This window comes from Pelodiscus sinensis, chromosome 3 (assembly GCF_052426305.1).
Source record: "Pelodiscus sinensis isolate ZL-2025 chromosome 3, ASM5242630v1, whole genome shotgun sequence".
Taxonomy (NCBI): Eukaryota; Metazoa; Chordata; order Testudines; family Trionychidae; genus Pelodiscus; species Pelodiscus sinensis.
The window spans coordinates 200,215,599-200,236,001 of record NC_143054.1 but is presented as its reverse complement, the minus strand read 5'-3'; the positions used below and the strand labels follow the sequence as shown (position 1 = coordinate 200,236,001).

General features: G+C 55.4%; 1 protein-coding gene across 1 annotated transcript; it reads left to right on the top strand.

Moving 5' to 3' along the window:
- The first annotated feature begins 8,542 nt into the window (after positions 1-8,542).
- Positions 8,543-20,255, top strand: PTCRA (pre T cell antigen receptor alpha). The gene is made up of 5 exons (XM_006135949.5): positions 8,543-8,731; positions 9,097-9,414; positions 11,653-11,694; positions 15,527-15,632; positions 17,415-20,255. Exons 1-5 carry the CDS (start codon positions 8,668-8,670, stop codon positions 17,620-17,622), a joined length of 738 nt encoding a protein of 245 aa, XP_006136011.2. The 5' UTR covers positions 8,543-8,667; the 3' UTR covers positions 17,623-20,255.
- The last annotated feature ends 148 nt before the right edge of the window (positions 20,256-20,403 follow it).

Genomic DNA, 20,403 nt, shown 5'->3' with positions numbered 1-20,403 from the left:
CAACAGGGCAACAGCCCATACTGCAAACAACAATGAAAGAGATCCACCCTCGGTGCTTACCTGGTCCCTATTACTGTAATAGCTGAGCACCTCACAGTTTCTAAGGCTGCTGCTCTTGAGCAGAGCCCCTTGATGGGCCACGAGCAGGTTTTGGAGGGGTCTGCCAAAATAAACTAGCAAGCAGGGCCAGCATTGCAAGCCACAGCTGTGCTGCAGCAGGGAAGGTGGGTTGGGGCTGTGCAGGTCGGCCAGGACAAACACTCAGCCTGACGTGTCGTGTGCCTGTCGAGATACCCCGTATTGAGACAGAATTGACAATCAGCAAAAAGTTTCACAGCGTTAAGTAAACCCAAACCAAGCTGTTTATTCTGTATCTGTTACCCTTTTCTTTTGTACATTACAGGTGTGTGTGTGTGTCGCTGTGTAACACAACTCATCTACTGTGGCACAGCTGGGCGGTGGTGGTTTATAGCCTCTTTTGGGGGCTCAGAAAAAAAGGTTAAGAACTCCAGACCCCAGTCTGCTCTGAATCCTCGGAGAGGCAGGGCAGGGCTGTTTTATTCCCATTGGACGGCTGGGGCACTGAGGGGGGCAGGGATATCCCAGAAGCCTCTCTGAATCACTGTCACTGGGGTTTGGTGGGGGGAGGAGTCTAGCTTTCAAGTGACTGGGGGAACCAGAGGTTGCAGACACCATCCCTATCCCCCTGCTGCTCCCTGCAGGTCTACGGGAGAGTCTGGCGAGGGAGAAGCCTGGTTAGCTTGTGGGGCTTTCACCAAGACTCCTCTGCAGATGCTGCCCCCGGTCACTGACATTTCCTCTCTGCCTATGTGCTGCAAGAGGCGGCTGCGTCATGTGCTGCTGTATCGTTTCGGGCAGTGAGCAGAATGTGCCTCGTCCTCTCTGCTCTAGCTGCCGCCTCCTTCCCCAGGCACAACCGGCTTTGCCTGCCCCAGCCTGAGACCCACCTTACCAGGCACCTTCTGCCCCAACAGAGGGGTGTTGCTGTGAGGGGCAGGAGGTGACCAGGAGCCAGTGAAGATCTTCCCCCTGAACACAAACCCATAAGGCCCTAGGTGAGGAGCAGCGGCTGGGCCAGGTGCAGCTACAGTGCTGAACAGCTGCTCCTTGCTGCGGTTGGAACCAAAGCACATGCAGCACCCACCCTCAGCGTGGACACTGCAAGCTGTGGGGTACCCCTGGCTTGAGTGTAAATGCCATGGCTGGGTAGAGGTGTGATTCTGGAGCCATTTATCCACTGCTGAGGAGGGCAGGCGCACTGGCCTTAGAGCGGTTTCCAGGCTACATCGAGTTGCCACTGCCACACTCCACTGTCACAGATTTTTCTTGGACTCGCGTGTGATTGTTGTAATTTCTTCCAAACACCCTCCCACGCAGGGCATTGTGTAATACCAGCACGCCAGGCGGGCTCTGTTCTTTGGGGTGTCGGCATGTTCCCAATGCCATCAGTGTGAATCCATTTTTTTTAAAACAAAATATGCCCCACTTGGCGGTAGGCCACAGACTTGACTCCTCCACACCACAAGATCTCTCAACAAAGAGCAGCCATGCACCACGTCACAGGCTGGACCACACAGAAGTCACCCTGGCTGTCAGGCCTGAGTGCAGCTGGAGGAGGGACCTGATCTCGGGGCTGAGCACTGCAGGTATCCCACAGCGGGGCTGGTCTCTGGGTGTGTCCCACGGAGGGGCTGGTCTCGGGGCCGGGCGCTGCACGTATCCGACGGAGGGGCCGGTCTCAGAGCCGGGCACTGCATGTATCCGACGGAGGGGCCGGTCTCAGAGCCGGGCACTGCATGTATCCGACGGAGGGGCCAGTCCCGGGGCCAGGCGCTGCACGTATCCGACGGAGGGGCCGGTCTCGGGGCCAGGCGCTGCAGGTATCCGACGGAGGGGCCGGTCTCAGGGCCAGGCGCTGCAGGTATCCGACGGAGGGGCCGGTCTCGGGGCCGGGCGCTGCAGGTATCCGACGGAGGGGCCGGTCTCGGGGCCAGGCGCTGCAGGTATCCGACGGAGGGGCCGGTCTCGGGGCCGGGCGCTGCAGGTATCCGACGGAGGGGCCGGTCTCGGGGCCGGGCGCTGCAGGTATCCGACGGAGGGGCCGGTCTCAGGGCCGGGCGCTGCAGGTATCCGACGGAGGGGCCGGTCTCAGGGCCGGGCGCTGCAGGTATCCGACGGAGGGGCCGGTCTCAGGGCCGGGCGCTGCAGGTATCCGACGGAGGGGCCGGTCTCGGGGCCGGGCGCTGCAGGTATCCGACGGAGGGGCCGGTCTCGGGGCCGGGCGCTGCAGGTATCCGACGGAGGGGCCGGTCTCGGGGCCGGGCGCTGCAGGTATCCGACGGAGGGGCCGGTCTCGGGGCCGGGCGCTGCAGGTATCCGACGGAGGGGCCGGTCTCGGGGCCGGGCGCTGCAGGTATCCGACGGAGGGGCCGGTCTCGGGGCCGGGCGCTGCAGGTATCCGACGGAGGGGCCGGTCTCGGGGCCGGGCGCTGCAGGTATCCGACGGAGGGGCCGGTCTCAGGGCCGGGCGCTGCAGGTATCCGACGGAGGGGCCGGTCTCAGGGCCGGGCGCTGCAGGTATCCGACGGAGGGGCCGGTCTCGGGGCCGGGCGCTGCAGGTATCCGACGGAGGGGCCGGTCTCAGGGCCGGGCGCTGCAGGTATCCGACGGAGGGGCCGGTCCCGGGGCCGGGCGCTGCCTGTATCAGATTTCGGGGCTGGGCGCTGCACGTGTCCGACGGAGGGGCGGGTCTCGGGGCCGGGCGCTGCACGTATCCGACGGAGGGGCCGGTCTCCGGGCCGGGCGCTGCACGTATCCGACGGAGGGGCGGGTCTCGGGGCCGGGCGCTGCAGGTATCCGACGGAGGGGCCGGTCTCGGGGCCAGGCGCTGCACGTATCCGACGGAGGGGCGGGTCTCGGGGCCGGGCGCTGCACGTATCCGACGGAGGGGCGGGTCTCGGGGCCGGGCGCTGCAGGTATCCGACGGAGGGGCGGGTCTCGGGGCCGGGCGCTGCAGGTATCCGACGGAGGGGCCGGTCTCGGGGCCGGGCGCTGCAGGTATCCGACGGAGGGGCGGGTCTCCGGGCCGGGCGCTGCAGGTATCCGACGGAGGGGCCGGTCTCGGGGCCGGGCGCTGCAGGTATCCGACGGAGGGGCGGGTCTCGGGGCCGGGCGCTGCCTGTATCAGATTTCGGGGCCGGGCGCTGCACGTATCCGACGGAGGGGCGGGTCTCGGGGCCGGGCGCTGCAGGTATCCGACGGGGGGGCGGGTCTCGGGGCCTGGCGCTGCCTGTATCAGATTTCGGGGCCGGGCGCTGCACGTATCCGACGGAGGGGCGGGTCTCGGGGCCGGGCGCTGCAGGTATCCGACGGGGGGGCCGGTCTCGGGGCCGGGCGCTGCAGGTATCCGACGGGGGGGCGGGTCTCGGGGCCGGGCGCTGCAGGTATCCGACGGAGGGGCCGGTCTCGGGGCCGGGCGCTGCAGGTATCCGACGGAGGGGCCGGTCTCAGGGCCGGGCGCTGCAGGTATCCGACGGAGGGGCGGGTCTCGGGGCCTGGCGCTGCCTGTATCAGATTTCGGGGCTGGTCTCTGGGTGTGTCCGACGGGGCGGGTCTCGGGGCCGGGCGCTGCACGTGTCCGACGGGGCCGGTCTCGGGCCGGTCTCTGCCCGGGCCCCGCTGTGCGCAGCCGGGGGGGGCTCGCGTCAGGCCCGCGGGGGCTCGGGCGGGCCCCGCTCCCAGGGCTTGGGCCGGCGGGGCAGGCGCGAGGGGGTGGGGCTCGCCAGGCTCGCGGCGACGCGGGGCCGGTGCAGGCCGGGCGGGTCGCGGCCGCTGCGCACCAGGCGGAGGATCGCGGAGAAGGAGGCGGCGGGCGGGGGCGGAGCCGGGTCTGGGCTCGCCGGGCTCGGAGCCTCCGCGCCGGGCTCCATGGGCGGCCGCTCCCACTCCAGCCGCGCGGGGAGGGACAGCGGGACGTACCACGTCAGCGGGGGGGGGGTGATGGGGGAGCTGCGCTGCGCTCCGGCTCCATGCAGCGCCCGGCTGCAGTGTCCTACCAGTGCACCGCCCCTAGCACCGCCCCGCCCCTAGCACCGCCCCCTACACTGCACCGGCCCCGCCCCTAGCACCGCCCCCTACACTGCACCGGCCCCGCCCCTAGCACCGCCTCCTGCACTGCACTGCCCCCTTCACCGCACCGGACCTGCCACTGCCCCTAGCACCGCCCCCTGCACTGCACCGGCCCCGCCCCTAGCACCGCCCCCTGCACTGCACCGGCCCCTGCACTGCACCGGCCCCGCCCCTAGCACCGCCCCCTGCACTGCACCGCCCCCAGCACCGCCCCGCCCCCTGCACTACACCGGCCCCGCCCCTAGCACCGCCCCCTGCACTGCACCGGCCCTGCCCCTGCCCCTAGCACCGCCCCCTGCACTGCCCTGGCCCTGCCCCTGCCCCTGCCCCTAGCACCGCCCCCTGCACTGCACCGGCCCTGCCCCTGCCCCTAGCACCGCCCCCTGCATGGCACCGGCCCTGCCCCTAGCACCGCCCCCTGCACTGCCCTGGCCCTGCCCCTGCCCCTAGCACTGCCCCCTGCACTGCACCGGCCCTGCCCCTGCCCCTAGCACTGCCCCCTGCACTGCCCCGGCCCTGCCCCTAGCACCGCCCCCTGCACTGCACCGGCCCTGCCCCTAGCACCGCCCCCTGCACTGCACCAGCCCTGCCCCTGCCCCTAGCACCGCCCCCTGCACTGCACCGGCCCTGCCACTGCCCCTAGCACTGCCCCCTGCGCTGCACGGGCCCTGCCACTGCCCCTAGCACTGCCCCCTGCACTGCAACGGCCCTGCCCCTGCCCCTAGCACCACCCCCTGCGCTGCACGGGCCCTGCCACTGCCTCCCCGCACCTCCCCTGCATGGCACTAGCCCTGCCCCTGCCCCCCTCCGCCCCCCCGCACTGCCCCCTGCATGGCACCGGCCCTACCACTGCCCCCCGCGCTGCCCCTTGTATTGCACCAGCCCTGCCACTGCCCCCCCGCACTGCCCCTTACATGGCACCGGCCCTGCCACTGCCTCCCCGCACTGCCCCCTACACTGCACTGGCCCTGCCACTGCCCCACCCCGCACTGCCCCCTGCATGGCACCGGCCCTGCCCCTGTCCCCCCCGCACTGTCCCCTGCATGGCACCGGCCCTGCCACTGCCGCTCACACCATCACCTGCACTGGCATTGGCCCTATCACTGCCCCCCCCCCCACACACACACTGCACTGGCACTGCCCCAGCTCTGCACTGCTGCTGGCACTGGTATTACCCCTGGCACAACAAGGGCCCTGGCACTGTCCCCTGCACACACAGACAGTGGAACTGGGGGTGCTGTCATGTTCCCTGGTTTCAAGTGTTTTCCATCAGCTACAGAGTTTTTATTTGGCACAAAGGCTCTCAGCACCCCTGACCGCACTGCCCCCGCCTTGCTATGTCCTGTACGGGCGGTGGCACTGTGTCCAGCTGCGCCCTGCACTGCCCCCGCCTTGCTATGTCCTGTACGGGCGGTGGCACTGTGTCCAGCTGCGCCCTGCACTGCCCCCGCCTTGCTATGTCCTGTACGGGCGGTGGCACTGTGTCCAGCTGCGCCCAGCACTGCCCCCGCCTTGCTATGTCCTGTACGGGCTGTGGCACTGTGTCCAGCTGCGCCCAGCACTGCCCCCGCCTTGCTATGTCCTCTACGGGCGGTGGCACTGTGTCCAGCTGCGCCCAGCACTGCCCCCGCCTTGCTATGTCCTGTACGGGCTGTGGCACTGTGACCAGCTGCGCCCTGCACTGCCCCCGCCTTGCTATGTCCTGTACGGGCGGTGGCACTGTGTCCAGCTGCGCCCTGCACTGCCCCCGCCTTGCTATGTCCTGTACGGGCGGTGGCACTGTGACCAGCTGCGCCCTGCACTGCCCCCGCCTTGCTATGTCCTGTACGGGCGGTGGCACTGTGTCCAGCTGCGCCCTGCACTGCCCCCGCCTTGCTATGTCCTGTACGGGCTGTGGCACTGTGTCCAGCTGCGCCCAGCACTGCCCCCGCCTTGCTATGTCCTGTACGGGCTGTGGCACTGTGTCCAGCTGCGCCCAGCACTGCCCCCGCCTTGCTATGTCCTGTACGGGCGGTGGCACTGTGACCAGCTGCGCCCTGCACTGCCCCCGCCTTGCTATGTCCTGTACGGGCGGTGGCACTGTGTCCAGCTGCGCCCAGCACTGCCCCCGCCTTGATATGTCCTGTACGGGCGGTGGCACTGTGTCCAGCTGCGCCCAGCACTGCCCCCGCCTTGCTATGTCCTGTACGGGCGGTGGCACTGTGACCAGCTGCGCCCTGCACTGCCCCCGCCTTGCTATGTCCTGTACGGGCGGTGGCACTGTGTCCAGCTGCGCCCAGCACTGCCCCCGCCTTGCTATGTCCTGTACGGGCGGTGGCACTGTGTCCAGCTGCGCCCTGCACTGCCCCCGCCTTGCTATGTCCTGTACGGGCTGTGGCACTGTGACCAGCTGCGCCCTGCACTGCCCCCGCCTTGCTATGTCCTGTACGGGCGGTGGCACTGTGTCCAGCTGCGCCCTGCACTGCCCCCGCCTTGCTATGTCCTGTACGGGCGGTGGCACTGTGTCCAGCTGCGCCCTGCACTGCCCCCGCCTTGCTATGTCCTGTACGGGCGGTGGCACTGTGTCCAGCTGCGCCCTGCACTGCCCCCGCCTTGCTATGTCCTGTACGGGCGGTGGCACTGTGTCCAGCTGCGCCCTGCACTGCCCCCGCCTTGCTATGTCCTGTACGGGCTGTGGCACTGTGACCAGCTGCGCCCTGCACTGCCCCCGCCTTGCTATGTCCTGTACGGGCTGTGGCACTGTGACCAGCTGCGCCCTGCACTGCCCCCGCCTTGCTATGTCCTGTACGGGCTGTGGCACTGTGTCCAGCTGCGCCCTGCACTGCCCCCGCCTTGCTATGTCCTGTATGGGCTGTGGCACTGTGACCAGCTGCGCCCTGCACTGCCCCCGCCTTGCTATGTCCTGTACGGGCGGTGGCACTGTGTCCAGCTGCGCCCTGCACTGCCCCCGCCTTGCTATGTCCTGTACGGGCGGTGGCACTGTGACCAGCTGCGCCCTGCACTGCCCCCGCCTTGCTATGTCCTGTACGGGCTGTGGCACTGTGTCCAGCTGCGCCCTGCACTGCCCCCGCCTTGCTATGTCCTGTACGGGCGGTGGCACTGTGACCAGCTGCGCCCTGCACTGCCCCCGCCTTGCTATGTCCTGTACGGGCGGTGGCACTGTGTCCAGCTGCGCCCAGCACTGCCCGCCTTGCTATGTCCTGTACGGGCGGTGGCACTGTGTCCAGCTGCGCCCTGCACTGCCCCCGCCTTGCTATGTCCTGTACGGGCGGTGGCACTGTGTCCAGCTGCGCCCTGCACTGCCCCCGCCTTGCTATGTCCTGTACGGGCTGTGGCACTGTGACCAGCTGCGCCCTGCACTGCACGGAGCATCACTCTGCTCTCAGCTACCACGTACGAGCCCGGAGCCCAGGGGTTCCTGCCCACACATCCCTCACCATGAGCTCTGGACTTCATAGGCAACCCTGTGGGAGGGGGGTGTCCCAGTGACTGCCCCATGCGCACACACACCAGGGCAGCAACTCCCCTACACACGGACGCCATTAACTGCACAGGAACCTCACCACAATTCCCCCCGGAGAGAGCCTTGCGGGGATCTCCACCCACACACGCCCTGGCAGTGACGCCCCATCCACGCATGACCTCAGTCTACACCCTGGATTTGCAGCCACTAAGAGGCAAGTAGTGATGGGGCCAGGCAGTAGCTGCAGCAAGACCCCACCCAAGCACAAGTGCAAAACCTGCACCCTCCGAGGGACCATGTGGCAACCTGCATTGCCATGTGTCACGTTCCTCTCCCCTCAGCCCAGCACTGGGGAAGAACAGGGCCTGGGTCTCCTCTCCTGTTCTCGCCAGCCTCCCTGCACCGGCCCCACCCCAGCCCCGAGTCTTGTTCAGGACTGACGTCAGTAGGGGGCGCTCCGGCGGCAGCAGCTGGCTGCTCGGAGAGGCAGGCAGGGGCAAAGACTGGAAGCCGCAGGCATGGCTGCCTCTGCACACCCCCTTCCCCAGTGCCAGTGTCGGGGCACTCCTCCCCTCAGCACCATGCTCGCTGGGCCTGGCACACTCCTTGTACACCAGGCAAATCTAGTGCCATAGGGTGCGAGGCCCTGCCCCAGCCCCGGCTCATCCTGGCCTTGCCGTCCTCTGTGGCTGGGACACCGCCACAAAATACGTCTGCTCCCCACGGAGCTGCACGCTGGGGTCTCTGCCCTCCCCTTTGCCTGTGGGGTTCTGCGGTGCGGGGGACCCAGTCCGGCCAGCTCAGGCTGCCGCAGGGCTGGGCTGAGCTCAGGGCCTTAGAGTGCATTTAGGCGCGCTCTGCCGCGACGCACGTGGGCTTGCAAAGGGTTAAAAAGCGAGGGTGTTTGTTTGCTAGGGAGCACAGCAGCTGGTTAGGCAGCTGGCAGAGACGGTTAGAAAGACGTGGGGGGAGGCCTGAGGGTGCGGAGAGGAGGGCTGGAGGTCCCTTTGCCTGCTGCATTGCTATGCCTGGCTCAGAAGCTGCAGCCTCTCGCCATGGGCCTGCCCTGGTGGCTGCTTGGGCAGCTCTTGGCCACCACAGTATTTCAGCTCCTGCTCCGTGAGTATGCCTATCCCCAGGGGCTCCTCTTGCTTCACTCAGCTCCGTGCTCTCCAGGACTGCAGGGGAAAGGACTGGCCAGCACGTACGTCTGTGAAATGATTCCCCACGCCCTGCAAAGGTGCAGCCAGGCCCTGGGGTCTTGTGCCAAGGAAGCGTAGCGAGGGTGGGGAAGCCAGGCATGGACCTAACCCCTACCTGGGCACTAACAGCTGGCGAGCAAGAATACGCACCCCACAAGGCAATCCTTCCCAAGAGTTTTGACACCAGTTTTAGCCTCGCTGCTCCCAGTCAGAAGGGTTCTAAGGTCAGGCAGGTCTTGTGGCCAATATGCGTTGCTAACGGGCTGCCTGTTCTCCCCCCAGGCAGCGCTGCAGTCCCTTTCCCCACCTTGGCGCCCCCACTTACCATGGTTGTGAATGGCGAGAGGAAGACCCTGGTGGTCTGTGTGGTGAGCGATCTCTCCCAGGACACTGCAAACGCCATTTGGTTTTCGAATGAGAATGGGAGTGTCCTGGACTCCTTCACCTACGGCGTGTCCAGGGAGGAAGACGGCACGTTCAGCACAGTCTCTCACCTCTCCGTCAACACCACAGATCTGGAGTCCTGGGAATCTCTCGCCTGTCACGTGAGGCAGAACAGAACCACCCAGGTGTGGAGTGCCAGGTCCCTGCCAATCTCGGGTAAGTCCCAAGTCGAGAGACTTTCCATCACCACAGACCACATTGCTGTCACTTCCCTGCCCCCATCTCCCTCCATCACCCGTCCCCCGGAGCCATGCATTCCTCCCCTGGGTCACACTGTGCTTTCCCTGAATGACCTGGGGGAGAAAGTGAGGGTCCAGCGGTGGCCCACTGCCCATTTACAACAATGCAAAGAGCAAACACCAGGTGGTTCATTCAAAATCAGCACCCTGGGGAAAAATAAAGCTATCCCAAAGGGTCCCCCTCCCCCATGGGGACAACTGTCACCCAAGGAGAGCTTGATTAATGGCAAATATGCTACAAAAGGGTCAAGAAAGCTCTAGACTCAGCAGAGCCACAGAGGTGATGTTATTCCTGCAGCTATGGGAGAGAGATGTAGGAGAGAGGAGACTCACGTGGGAAGGAGAAACGCAGGCAGCTCACTGCATTAGAGATCTCTACAGGGAAATGCGCCAGAGTCTGCTTGAAGCTAGCCTTCCACTACATGCCCAATTTCGACACACACACACACCTCTCATCACCAACCTTTCTGCATTTCATAAGCTTAGTCTATCAATCTTTCTGAAAAGACTGAGGAAATTGGACCAAGCACTTCATCAACAAATACTTTGAAACAACATTTGCAAAAATAAGGATGTGGCGAAAAACTGTGTTGAGCTAAGATTCTAAATATCCTTCAACAACAGGTACATCAGGAGCGAACTTGAGAACACTGCAGCTGCTTTTCCATAGGCATGTGGCTATTAATTATTTAACTCCAGTTTTCGGACGTGTTTTGCCTGGATCTAACATAGTACATACAGAGCCGTAACTCTTTAAAGCCTGGGCATGCCACTTTTCCATACACGGCTGAGATCAGGTCCCTGGGGCACCATATGTCTGGGAAATTGTTTTGATCAGTGATGTTTTAGATGGTGGCGCTGCGTATTCATTAGACTGAAACGTGGCTGTGGCAGAGTTAGAAAATGAACAAATCCGTACAACAACAGCCTTAGCACCCATCTCTTACCCATTTGGTGATGGGGGGTAAGAGGACTGTCAAAAGCTGAAGGAGGAGTCAGTCACTTGACTCCCATGGAGAAGCAATGTGGGTTGAGACGCTACCTCCTATGTCTTGTTTGTGGCTTGAAAAATCACCTCTGTAGTCCTTAGCTCAATGTTACTCTCACCGCAAAAATCGCTTGTTGCTTTGCCCAACTTTTAGTGACACGTCTGTGAAGCAGCAGTTTTCTGCATTTAAAATCCTAGTGCAGGAAAAAAGCTAAGCCAGCGTGTGACCTTTCCAAGCTTTGTCCATTTCACCAGCAGAGCTTATGAGGTAAATGGTCCAGGGGCACTTGGTGTATCCATCCTAAGAATGTTAAAAAGCAGTAAATTAAGTAACTGTGGGCCACAGCATAAAGCTTACCCTGCGGCACAGCTGGCTCCCTGGGAGCAAAGCCAGTGCATGCCAGGACCTGGCTCCCAGCTGCCAGCCCCATTCCCGGGGAGCCAGCTGTACTGCGGAGGTTTATACTGCAGAGCCCGCAGTGTGCAGCAGCAGCTGGCTCCCCATGAGCCGGTGCATGCTAGAAGCTGGCTCCCTGCATATACTGGCTCCCCCATGCTGGACCTGCTCCCAGGGAGCCTGCTGCTGCCCCATGATGCTGCCTCTGATACAGAGCCAACAGTGTGGGGTGGCAGCCAGCTCCCCGGGAGCAGGACCAGGAGCCAGCATGTAACCATTATGGTAACCGATAAGCTCATGCTTATCAGTTAACCCTTTAAACGGTTTTATTATTACATCCCTAGTACATCCCTTCTGTCAGCTAGTTGCACATCGAAATGTATACATCCAGTGAGGTGCTTTCACGTAACTACTTAAATAATTGATTATGCCTCCTCAGCCCTACCTCTTCAAACACTCCTGTCTCATATTAAAACTTGCAAAATAGAGGATCTTCATTAAAGGGTATTTACATATTAAACACAAAGTTTAAAAGTTGAGTTGTTTGCATTATCTGTGCAAAGAAAGAAGAGGGTGGGGGAGCAGCTTGTTTCAAAGCAAGAAGAGTGTGTATTGCATAATCAAGAAAGATCTATGTCAACCCAAAAGGTGAATGAATTAGAAAGTTCTGAGAACATGGAAGCAGGAGGTTGTGGTGGGTTAGCCCTGCAATCGGTACTGTTACAATTAGTATAGTTCCTCCTACTAACAGTTTTAACTCTGTCCTGTAGAAGACCACCTGGAAGAGCCGTGTCTGGATGAAGACCAAAGAGGTAAGTTATAACTGTTCGTTCCTCCTGGCACATTCACACTGCCCGTTTGAATCCTGCCCATTCTGTGATGGAAACAGAAGGGCTGGGGAAAGAGGTGTGTAGACACCACCTTTGGTGTAAGCCTTTTCTGAAAATGAACATCTGAACGAACATCCAGGTCTGGGGTAGTTAAGTTATTCCAGATTTGCAGCAGTGTAAATGAAAGCAGGGTTTTACCTAGTACGTCCAAGAGTTTTCATCGCTGGGTGAAAGACGCAGATTGCGAAGTGACTAATCCTTGCCACCTAAACTTCTGTATGTCAGAAGTTCTCTCTGTCTCGAGGAAAGAGGTTGTCAGTAGCATTGCTCTTAGAGCCTTTCTGTAATGCAACCCCTGGATCTGCACTCACCACAGCAGACGTGCATTCAGAATCTCCATATCACCACTCAAAAGGAAACTGACCTGCTCTGGAAGAGCAGCTGATCTTCCGAGTTGAGAAGTCAGCTCTCCAATAGAGCAGGTCAGGAAATTTTCATAGAAACATTATTTTATCTCAAAATGTAGATCCCTCAAATCTAACTCACTTGTAGACCAGGGTCAGTTTTAATGAATCTCCTGATCTGAATCATTTTTGGAAAAAAAATTGAAGTTGGCAAAACAGTGTGACCTGACGGTTTCTAAACACTAAGGCTATGTCAAGACTACGTAGAATTTTCAAAAGAGGATATGCAAGTTCTGTGGGAATTTGCACATCTTATTCCGATCTCACTTTCAAAAGAAGATCTTTCAAAAGTGAAAGTAGTCTGGATGCGTTTGTTTGTTTTTTTCAGGAAAAACACCTTTTCGGAAAAAAAACGCTTTTCCTTAAAGATTCTTTTGAAAGTGGGATTGGAAGAAGATATGCAAATTTTCTTTGGGAAAAAAACGTAGTTTAGACGTGCCCTAAATGTTAGTCATCTGGTTTGAAAGAGATTTACATCTGAAATGTAAGTTAACTGGGAAAAAAGCCAAAGCAAAAGTTTGAAACAGAAAGGAAATGTTTTGAAATTATTACAACAAAATGTTTCAATTGATCTGAAAAGGTTTTGGTTTTTTGAACATTTTAGATTGACTTTTTGTCTTTATTCAAGACAGGAAAAAAATGTGAACTTTCAGAACTATTTGTGGGATGGAAGAACCATTTGTGAAGTGGTCTCTGAGGCTATAAAGTGCCACAAAATAATAACCAGGATGCTAAATCCACATTTCACTGTGAGATGCTGTTCAGTGCAAGGGCTGGAGAGAAATCCTCCAATATTACCTGTCAACATTACAGATTTCCAGTGATGCCGTCCTGGCAGTAATGTCAAGAAAGGAACAATTTCATCAACACTTATCCCCTATACAGTGTAGCTTGCCAGGATCATCTGGAATCTCTCTCGCAATCCATTTCCTTGCCAAGGCAGGGACCTAGGGCAAGTCAGTCCCTCCTATTGTCTACCAATGGCACATAACAGTCTAGTCTTCTGTGAGCTGTAGTGTTTTGGTCTAATTTCAAGTGTTAACACGCAGGTGCTGGGTGTGATTAATGTCCTGTGATCTATAGGAGGTCAAGTTACAATGATCTAGTGATTACTTTTGGCCTTAAACTCTATCCCCTCTACCTGTTAGTTGTAAACAGGTGGGGGAAGTAGAGGGACAGGATAACACATGGAATAGGACCGTGTGATTCTTAGCAATGATCTCAGCTCACCACCTTTCCAATCATTTTCAGGATGCAGTTTTTGATGTACATCATGGCAGAAGTGAGTCTGGGGAAGGGACATGGAAGAGGATACAGTAGTGGCTTTATTGCTTTCACCTGGAAGCTGTTCTGATTAGTAGGGGGCAGTGTAGGCCAGTATGTCAGAATCCTTGTGGAGATTGGCACTGGTGGAATGAAGGGGAGAACTGACTTTGCATAAGGTAACAGGCTGGATAGGTGGAGCCTGATAGAGGGACGTTGTGGGGGGTTTGGAAGTATGGACAAGAAGTCAGTGTTTGTGATGGGAGATGAGCCAGTGGATGAATTTTAAAAGGGGCATGATGTAGCCAATGCATGGAAGATGATTGTGGCAGCTGCATTTTGAATGCATTTGAGAAGGAGAGGGGGCAAGCACTGAGGCCAGCAAGGAGGAGGAAAGAGCAGGGTCAATGCATAAGACAATCAAGGCCCCGAGACGAATTTTGGCTATGTGGGCAGAGAGGGATATAGGCAGAGCTTGGATGTGTAGGTGAAAAGAGATGGCAAAATCCAAGAGGAAGCCATGTCTACCGTTTTACAGAAGGCGAAATGGAGTCACAGAGTCAATTATTTAATTATCAAAATAATTTATGTCAGTAAATGGTATAGAGGGTACACTTACTAAGTTACCCTTTGGAGGGGAAGATTAAAATTCAATCTGGATAAACTATAAAAATTATCTGGAGTAAATAGGATGACAATCAATAAGGACAAATTCAAAGTGCTCTGCTTGGAAAGGTACAATCAATTGCACATAGAAAATGGGAAATGACTGCGTAGGAAGGAATACCATAGAAATACCATAGGAATACCACTGGGAATATCAGTGGATCAGGAGCTAAATAACACAGTGAAACACGGTTGCAAAAAAAGCAAATAATTCTGGGCTGTATCAGCAGGAGTGTTATATGCCAGACAAGTAATTCTATTCTAGTCCATGCAGATTTAGGCCTCAGCTGGAGTACTGTGTCCAATTTTGAGTGCCATATTTCAGGAAAGATGTGGACAAACTGGAGAAAGTTGAGGAGAGCAACAAAAACGATGGAAGATCTAGAAAACATGACTTATCAGGGAAGTCTGAAAAAACTGGGGTTGTTTAGTCTGGAAAAAAAGACTGGGGGTAAAAACGGAACATTATTCTCCTATACATAAAAGGTTGTTACAAGGAGGAAGGTGATGAATTGTTCTTCTTAACGTCTGCAGACAGGACAAGAAGCAATGGGCTTAAATTGCAGCAAGGGTTTGCAATTTAGATTGGACATTAGGAAAAACTTCCTAACTGTCAGGGTAGTTAATCACTGGAACAAAATTGCCCAGGGACGTTGTGGAATCGCCAGCATTGGAGGTTTTTAACAACAGGTTAGACACGTGCCTGTAAGGAATGGTCAGTTATTACATAGCCCTGCACTGAGTGCAGGGGACTGGACTAAGGGACCTCAGTAAGTCACCTCCAGTCCTACACTTTTAGGAATCTGTGGTCACTCAGTGAGTGGGTGGCAAATCTGCTAAGTCACTAGAGTTCCCAGCGCCCAGGCCAGAGCTGCTTGGTTCTCATAATGTTGGCTGCAAGTGAGACAGAAATAAAACAGCCGTAAGATTTCTTTATAATCACTCTGATGAAACCAATGAATGTGCTACACTAAGTACCTGAGTTCTGAAGGAGGTGCATTAGGCCTTTCAGACTGACTCCTATTGCTTAAACCAGGGGTCTCCAACCTACAGCCCCGCCAGAGCAGTGCACATGGCACAGCCTGCTTCAACACAATATAGTAAAAGCTGATTTATTAGTGTGTTGGCATCATGCTTGCATCATTTTAGTTTACACAAGAGTGTAAACAGACAATACTTTACAGAGAAACAACCTACCTAAATGCATACAAACAAGTGAACCTAAAATATAAATCAGTAAAGGTGACTTTGTCTAAGTGAGAGCTGTTTGGCTCTCACAAGGTTGTGCTTAGGTTTATGTGGTTCTCTTGTACAATCAGGTTGGGCACTCTGGTCACACACAGTCCCAATAGCGATCATTGGTAATACTTGTGTGTGGCACTTCAGGGCCTGATGAGGTACATTATTTCTATCTGTTGCAGCTCAGCCTGACTATTCACAAACCCTGCTGCTCTTGGCCATCCGTGTGCTATTGCTGAAGTTTCTTCTGTTTGACGTATTGATCACCTGCAGCTTCCTCTTCAAAGGGTAAGACTCCATAACACAGGAAAACTGTAGAGTACAAGGGGACTCTAGTCGTGGCATCCAGTTGCTAGGAAGCTGCAAGAACTTCAGAAGTTATTAAATTGTTGGCAGCAATTAACAAAATAATGAGGTGACTTGAGAGGCCACCATTCTGCAGAAAACAATTCTGCAAATGCAGCTTTCAGCTGAACGTAGGAGACTTTCAGTGATGTAAAGTGGTGCTTAGGGTTCATTTAGAAACAGGTTGGATCACAGCTAGGTCCTAGTTCCTATCCTGACTGTGCTTCAGTCTTGGAATGTCTCCATCCCCTGTGCTGGAGTAGGAATTGCATTCCTCAGTCTTAGCCACCATTAGCAGCCTGAGTTTTCAGCTGGGAAGTAACAGTTAAGTGGACAAGACACTAGAGGGAGAAAAACAGAGGCAGAGCTAGTCAAGCTGTGACTTGCCTCAGGAAGGCTAGTCCCTCCCCCAATCCCCACAAGATCTTCAGCACCTTCAATCACTGCCCCAACCCAGCTCTCCTCCTCTCCCCATTTCTCTCTCTTCTTTATCTGCTCCTCCTCCTTGTAGGCAGAGTAGACGTAGCTGTGTAGGCAGGGCCTAGGACATTAGAGGAACAAGGTGTAGCAGGCAATATCGATCTCCTTGTGCTGCTTGGTGGAACTTAGCACAGCACGGGATGGAAGTGATTGTCCCCTAGATGCCAGAGGAGGCAGCCATTTCTCTCAGGAGGAAGCGGGGATGCTGTTGTCAGAGCTGCTCCCAGCTCACTAGTGGAGTCAGGGGCTGCCACATATTAGGGATGTTAAATTTAAATGAATTAACTAATTGAATAGTCCATGGGACTTCCATCAACTATTCAAGTAGTCAATAAGGGCACCTCCTCCTTTGAACTGTAGCAAGAGCCCTGCCAGGCTCCTGCGCACCTGAGCCTTTGAAACGTACAGGAGCCCCAGTGGGGCTCTTGTACATTACAAAAGCAGAAGCCCAAGGGGCCAGCAGGGAGTCCCTCGCTGGCCCCATGCTCCCTGCTCGGCTTCTGCTTTTGAACCGTAGCAAGAGCCCTGCTAGGGCTCTAGTACATTTCAAAAGCAGAATCCCAGCAGAAGCGGCATGAGCAGAGACTGCTTTCAGTCCCCACTGGCACCATTTCCTGCTGTGCCTCTACCTCCCCTGCTTTGCACAGAGACGGTGCTGGGGGGAACCGGCTTTTAAGTTGGCTCTCACCAGCTCCTGCTCCCCCCTTGCTGCCTCTCTCTGATCGAGGCAGCAAGAGGGGGAAGCAACTAGTCACATCACTAGCCGACTATCTGATAAGCATAAGCTTATCAGATAGGGATGTAAGCAACTGGTCAACTACCACATATATGCTGGCAGAGTTGTCTGCACTGCAGTTTGCAAACTCCAGCACTGGCTCTGCACCCAGAGGTTATGAACACTCTGCCAGTTGTTAGCCAGCCCCACAAAAGGAATAATTTGCAGAGGTGCTGAACACCTGCAGCACCTACTGACTTAAGCAGAGTTTGGGGTGCCCCACCCATCTAAAAGCCAAGTTATCCTGTGCATTGTCCTCTTGCTGGAATGAGAGCAAGAGGACAATACTTGTTTGCGGAACGTTGTAGCTTGGCAAAACATCATCCATCTCTGCAGCACATTCCTAGGTCAGCCTTGTAGAGCAGCAAGCATGTGAAGAGCAAGTAAAGACTGGAAAGCAGAGGCACGATAGAAAATATTCCTTGCCCTCTGCTATCCTCACCTTATTACAACGTTTCATCTCCTTTCAGGGGACGCCAAGCTCTGCCACTGAACTCTACAAATAGTTCATCTGCTCTGGATTGGTTGGGCTATGGAGAACCAGGCTCGCCTGTCAGCATGGAGAGAGGACCAAGGCAAAGAATGAGTCGGACAGAGCTAGTGACAGGAGCTAGCCATCCCATGGGTGGCAGAGAGAGAGCTTCTCACACCATTTCCTTAAACCTTTCACCCTTCTGAGCTAGAGCAAATCAACTGACCCACCAGAAGCTGTCCTCGCAGGAGGACTTGTGCAGTTTACAAGGTGTTGTGCTTGATTTGCTCACCTCTCTACCTGCTACACTGATGTCAGCCAAGACAGGAGCAGTGATGAGCACGTACCATGTGCAGAATAGATGGTTGCAAGCTGGACCGAAGCGTAGGACAGAAGACAACAAACCTAGGCTAATGGTGTACCAAGGCGAGTGGGCTCAGTTTTCCCTCTTGGTCAGAAGTTTTCCTTTTTATATTTGTTTTTTATTGATGTCTTAACGGGGTAAACGGCACAGTTTACAGAGGAACATGGCGCTCATAAGCTGCAGCAATGTACTAGTAATACTGATACAGGGCTCATCTCCAGAGCTCCACTTGCAAACGCCAGGAAACACCTTGCTGGTAAAGAAAACCCTTTTTGGGGCAAAGAGAGCAGTTTGTTCTCAGAGTCAGCATGTAGGAAAACTCGCTGGAAAAGTCCTTTGGCTTTTTGGATATAAACAAAAAAACAAAAACACTGACTTTTGAATTTTTTTTTAAACAGACAAAACTATTGGTTTCATTCAGCAAACAGTTCTAGACCCTCCCAAACATGCATTTTGTGGAGAAACAATACATTGGGGAAAAAAGTCCCCAGTTCTACTGTTCACACAAATAAAATCCAATCATTGCAAAAATCATGTACAGTCTGAAACGCTCTCAATCCATGTGTAGTTGTTTCTCTCTAGATTAATAACCTCTTCCTGCACAGCTTATTTTTTTGTATCCAAATGCATCTGCTCCAGTTGCAACAGGTGAGAGAGAAGCTCAAAGGCTCCCTCTTCTCAGGTTTTTATAAGGGAAATCAGAAGTAGGGAAAACCCTTTGGAGGCCCAAGGAATCTATCCTGCCTTTTGCACAGGAATCTGCTTCTTTTGCGAATAAGGAGAAGGAAAAGCCCAACCTATTTCATAAACAATTATAATACAGGCAGTCCTCAGGTTACATGGATCCGACTTACATCAGATCCCTACTTACAAACGGGGTGAGGCAACCCCACACTAGCTGCTTCCCCCCAGCAGACCAGGGAGACGCGGAGTGGCTTTTCTCAGCAGACACCTCAGCTTGAGAATAAAGAACTGAGGGAAGTGAGGTGTGGGAGAATAAAACTGAGCTCTGGAGAAATGTTTGGCTAGAGTTTCCCCTACAATATGTACCAGTTCCGACTTACATACAAATTCAACTTGAGAACAAACCTACAGTCCCTATCTTGTACGTAACCCAGGGACTGCCTGTAAAGTCAAACCTGTACAGAACATCCTCATGCGTCCACATTTTTCTGTAACGTGTGTACAGAATACAGTGATGGCAAATGGCTATTCCAGACCTCTTTGTCCATAGCTCTCGCAGCCAACATTTCTGGCTCTTGGGTACTGAAAAAAGAATAATACATTCACCGGTTCTGGCAGCCACAGCAAAGGGTAACTTGGGCATGAAATGAGGGTGGGTGCAAAAAGTGTGGAGAGGGAACTGAATGAAACAAGGTGGGGTGGGGGAGAGGAGCAGATGGTTCAAGCACTCAGAAGCCTATACAAACTATTCAGGCTGAATGGATAGAAAGCAGGGTTTTATGCAAATGAAATAATTTGGGTATTTAACTGGTATAATTTGTATACACAGCACCATGCACCACGCTTGCAAATAAAAGAACCACACAGACTGACCCCCGACTTGCTTTATGCCCACTGTTTCCAAGATCATTCTAGGGGAGCAGGGGCTAGCTGGGTAAGAGGATAGGGTAGGCTGTCTGGGAGCAGGGCAGATAAGCACAGGCCAGGTAGGGGTGTCTGTGCCCTCTGTATGTTCTCATCTCCCTGCATCAGGACCTGCTTTGGGTTCCGAGTCCCAAACTAGCTAGTCTGTGAATCCCCTAAAGCAAGGCTACTCAACACATGGCCCATTTGTTTGCGGCTCGCGGTGTAGTTTGGGTTTATGTGGGGCTCAACACATGGCCTGCGGGTGGGAGCCAAAACAAAAAAGGTAGTCAATATAATGATCTTCTGTTGACATGTGTTTTAGGAGTTAAATTCCTGAACTGTCATTGCTCATCAAAAGTGCTGGCATAAGGGTGAAAATCGGGTAAATATTGCATTTTATTAATATCAGCAGAACTGTCTTAAATGGGGCCTGTGTTTTGCATAATCTTGCCTTAAATTTGAATTCATGCCCATCAGAGTGAAAGAAGCTACAGCCGGTCCCCGAGTTGCGAATGGTCTACTTACGACTGTTTGCATTTACAACCGAAGCTATCGTAAATGGCGGACCCCAAGTTACGAACGCGATCCACGCTTACGAACAGCGCGGTCGCGTGTAACTCTATGGGGTCCAACTTATGAACAAACCGAGTTACAACCAATTGCTTGGTCCGTAACCAGTTCATAAGTCAGGAAGAGGCAGTATTTGCATGTATATGCAACCACACTTACGTTGCAGCCCTTATCATTGTGGCCCCCAGGGCTTCCAAAGTTAAGTAGCCCTGCCCTAGAGCAATGGTTTTCAAACTTTTTAGACTTGTGTACCCATTTTCAAATAGGGTACATGGTAGACTACCTTATCTTAGATAGGATCATAATATACCTATGAAAGCAGAACAAAAACCTCTAAGGAATAACATGATTCAACAACATACAGGTCTTGGAGAGTGTCATCCTAGATACAATTATTGTTGTTAATGAACTTTATTATATATACTTTCACTTTGGATAAAAGTAGTCCCTCAAACAAGTTACT

Excerpts from the sequence above, each read along its gene's own strand:
- PTCRA (XM_006135949.5), top strand. The coding sequence starts at position 8,668 with ATGGGCCTGCCCTGGTGGCTGCTTGGGCAGCTCTTGGCCACCACAGTA. Across the intron at positions 8,732-9,096 it reads AGTATTTCAGCTCCTGCTCC|GCAGCGCTGCAGTCCCTTTC; the intron begins GTGAGTATGCCT and ends TTCTCCCCCCAG. Across the intron at positions 11,695-15,526 it reads TCTGGATGAAGACCAAAGAG|CTCAGCCTGACTATTCACAA; the intron begins GTAAGTTATAAC and ends TATCTGTTGCAG.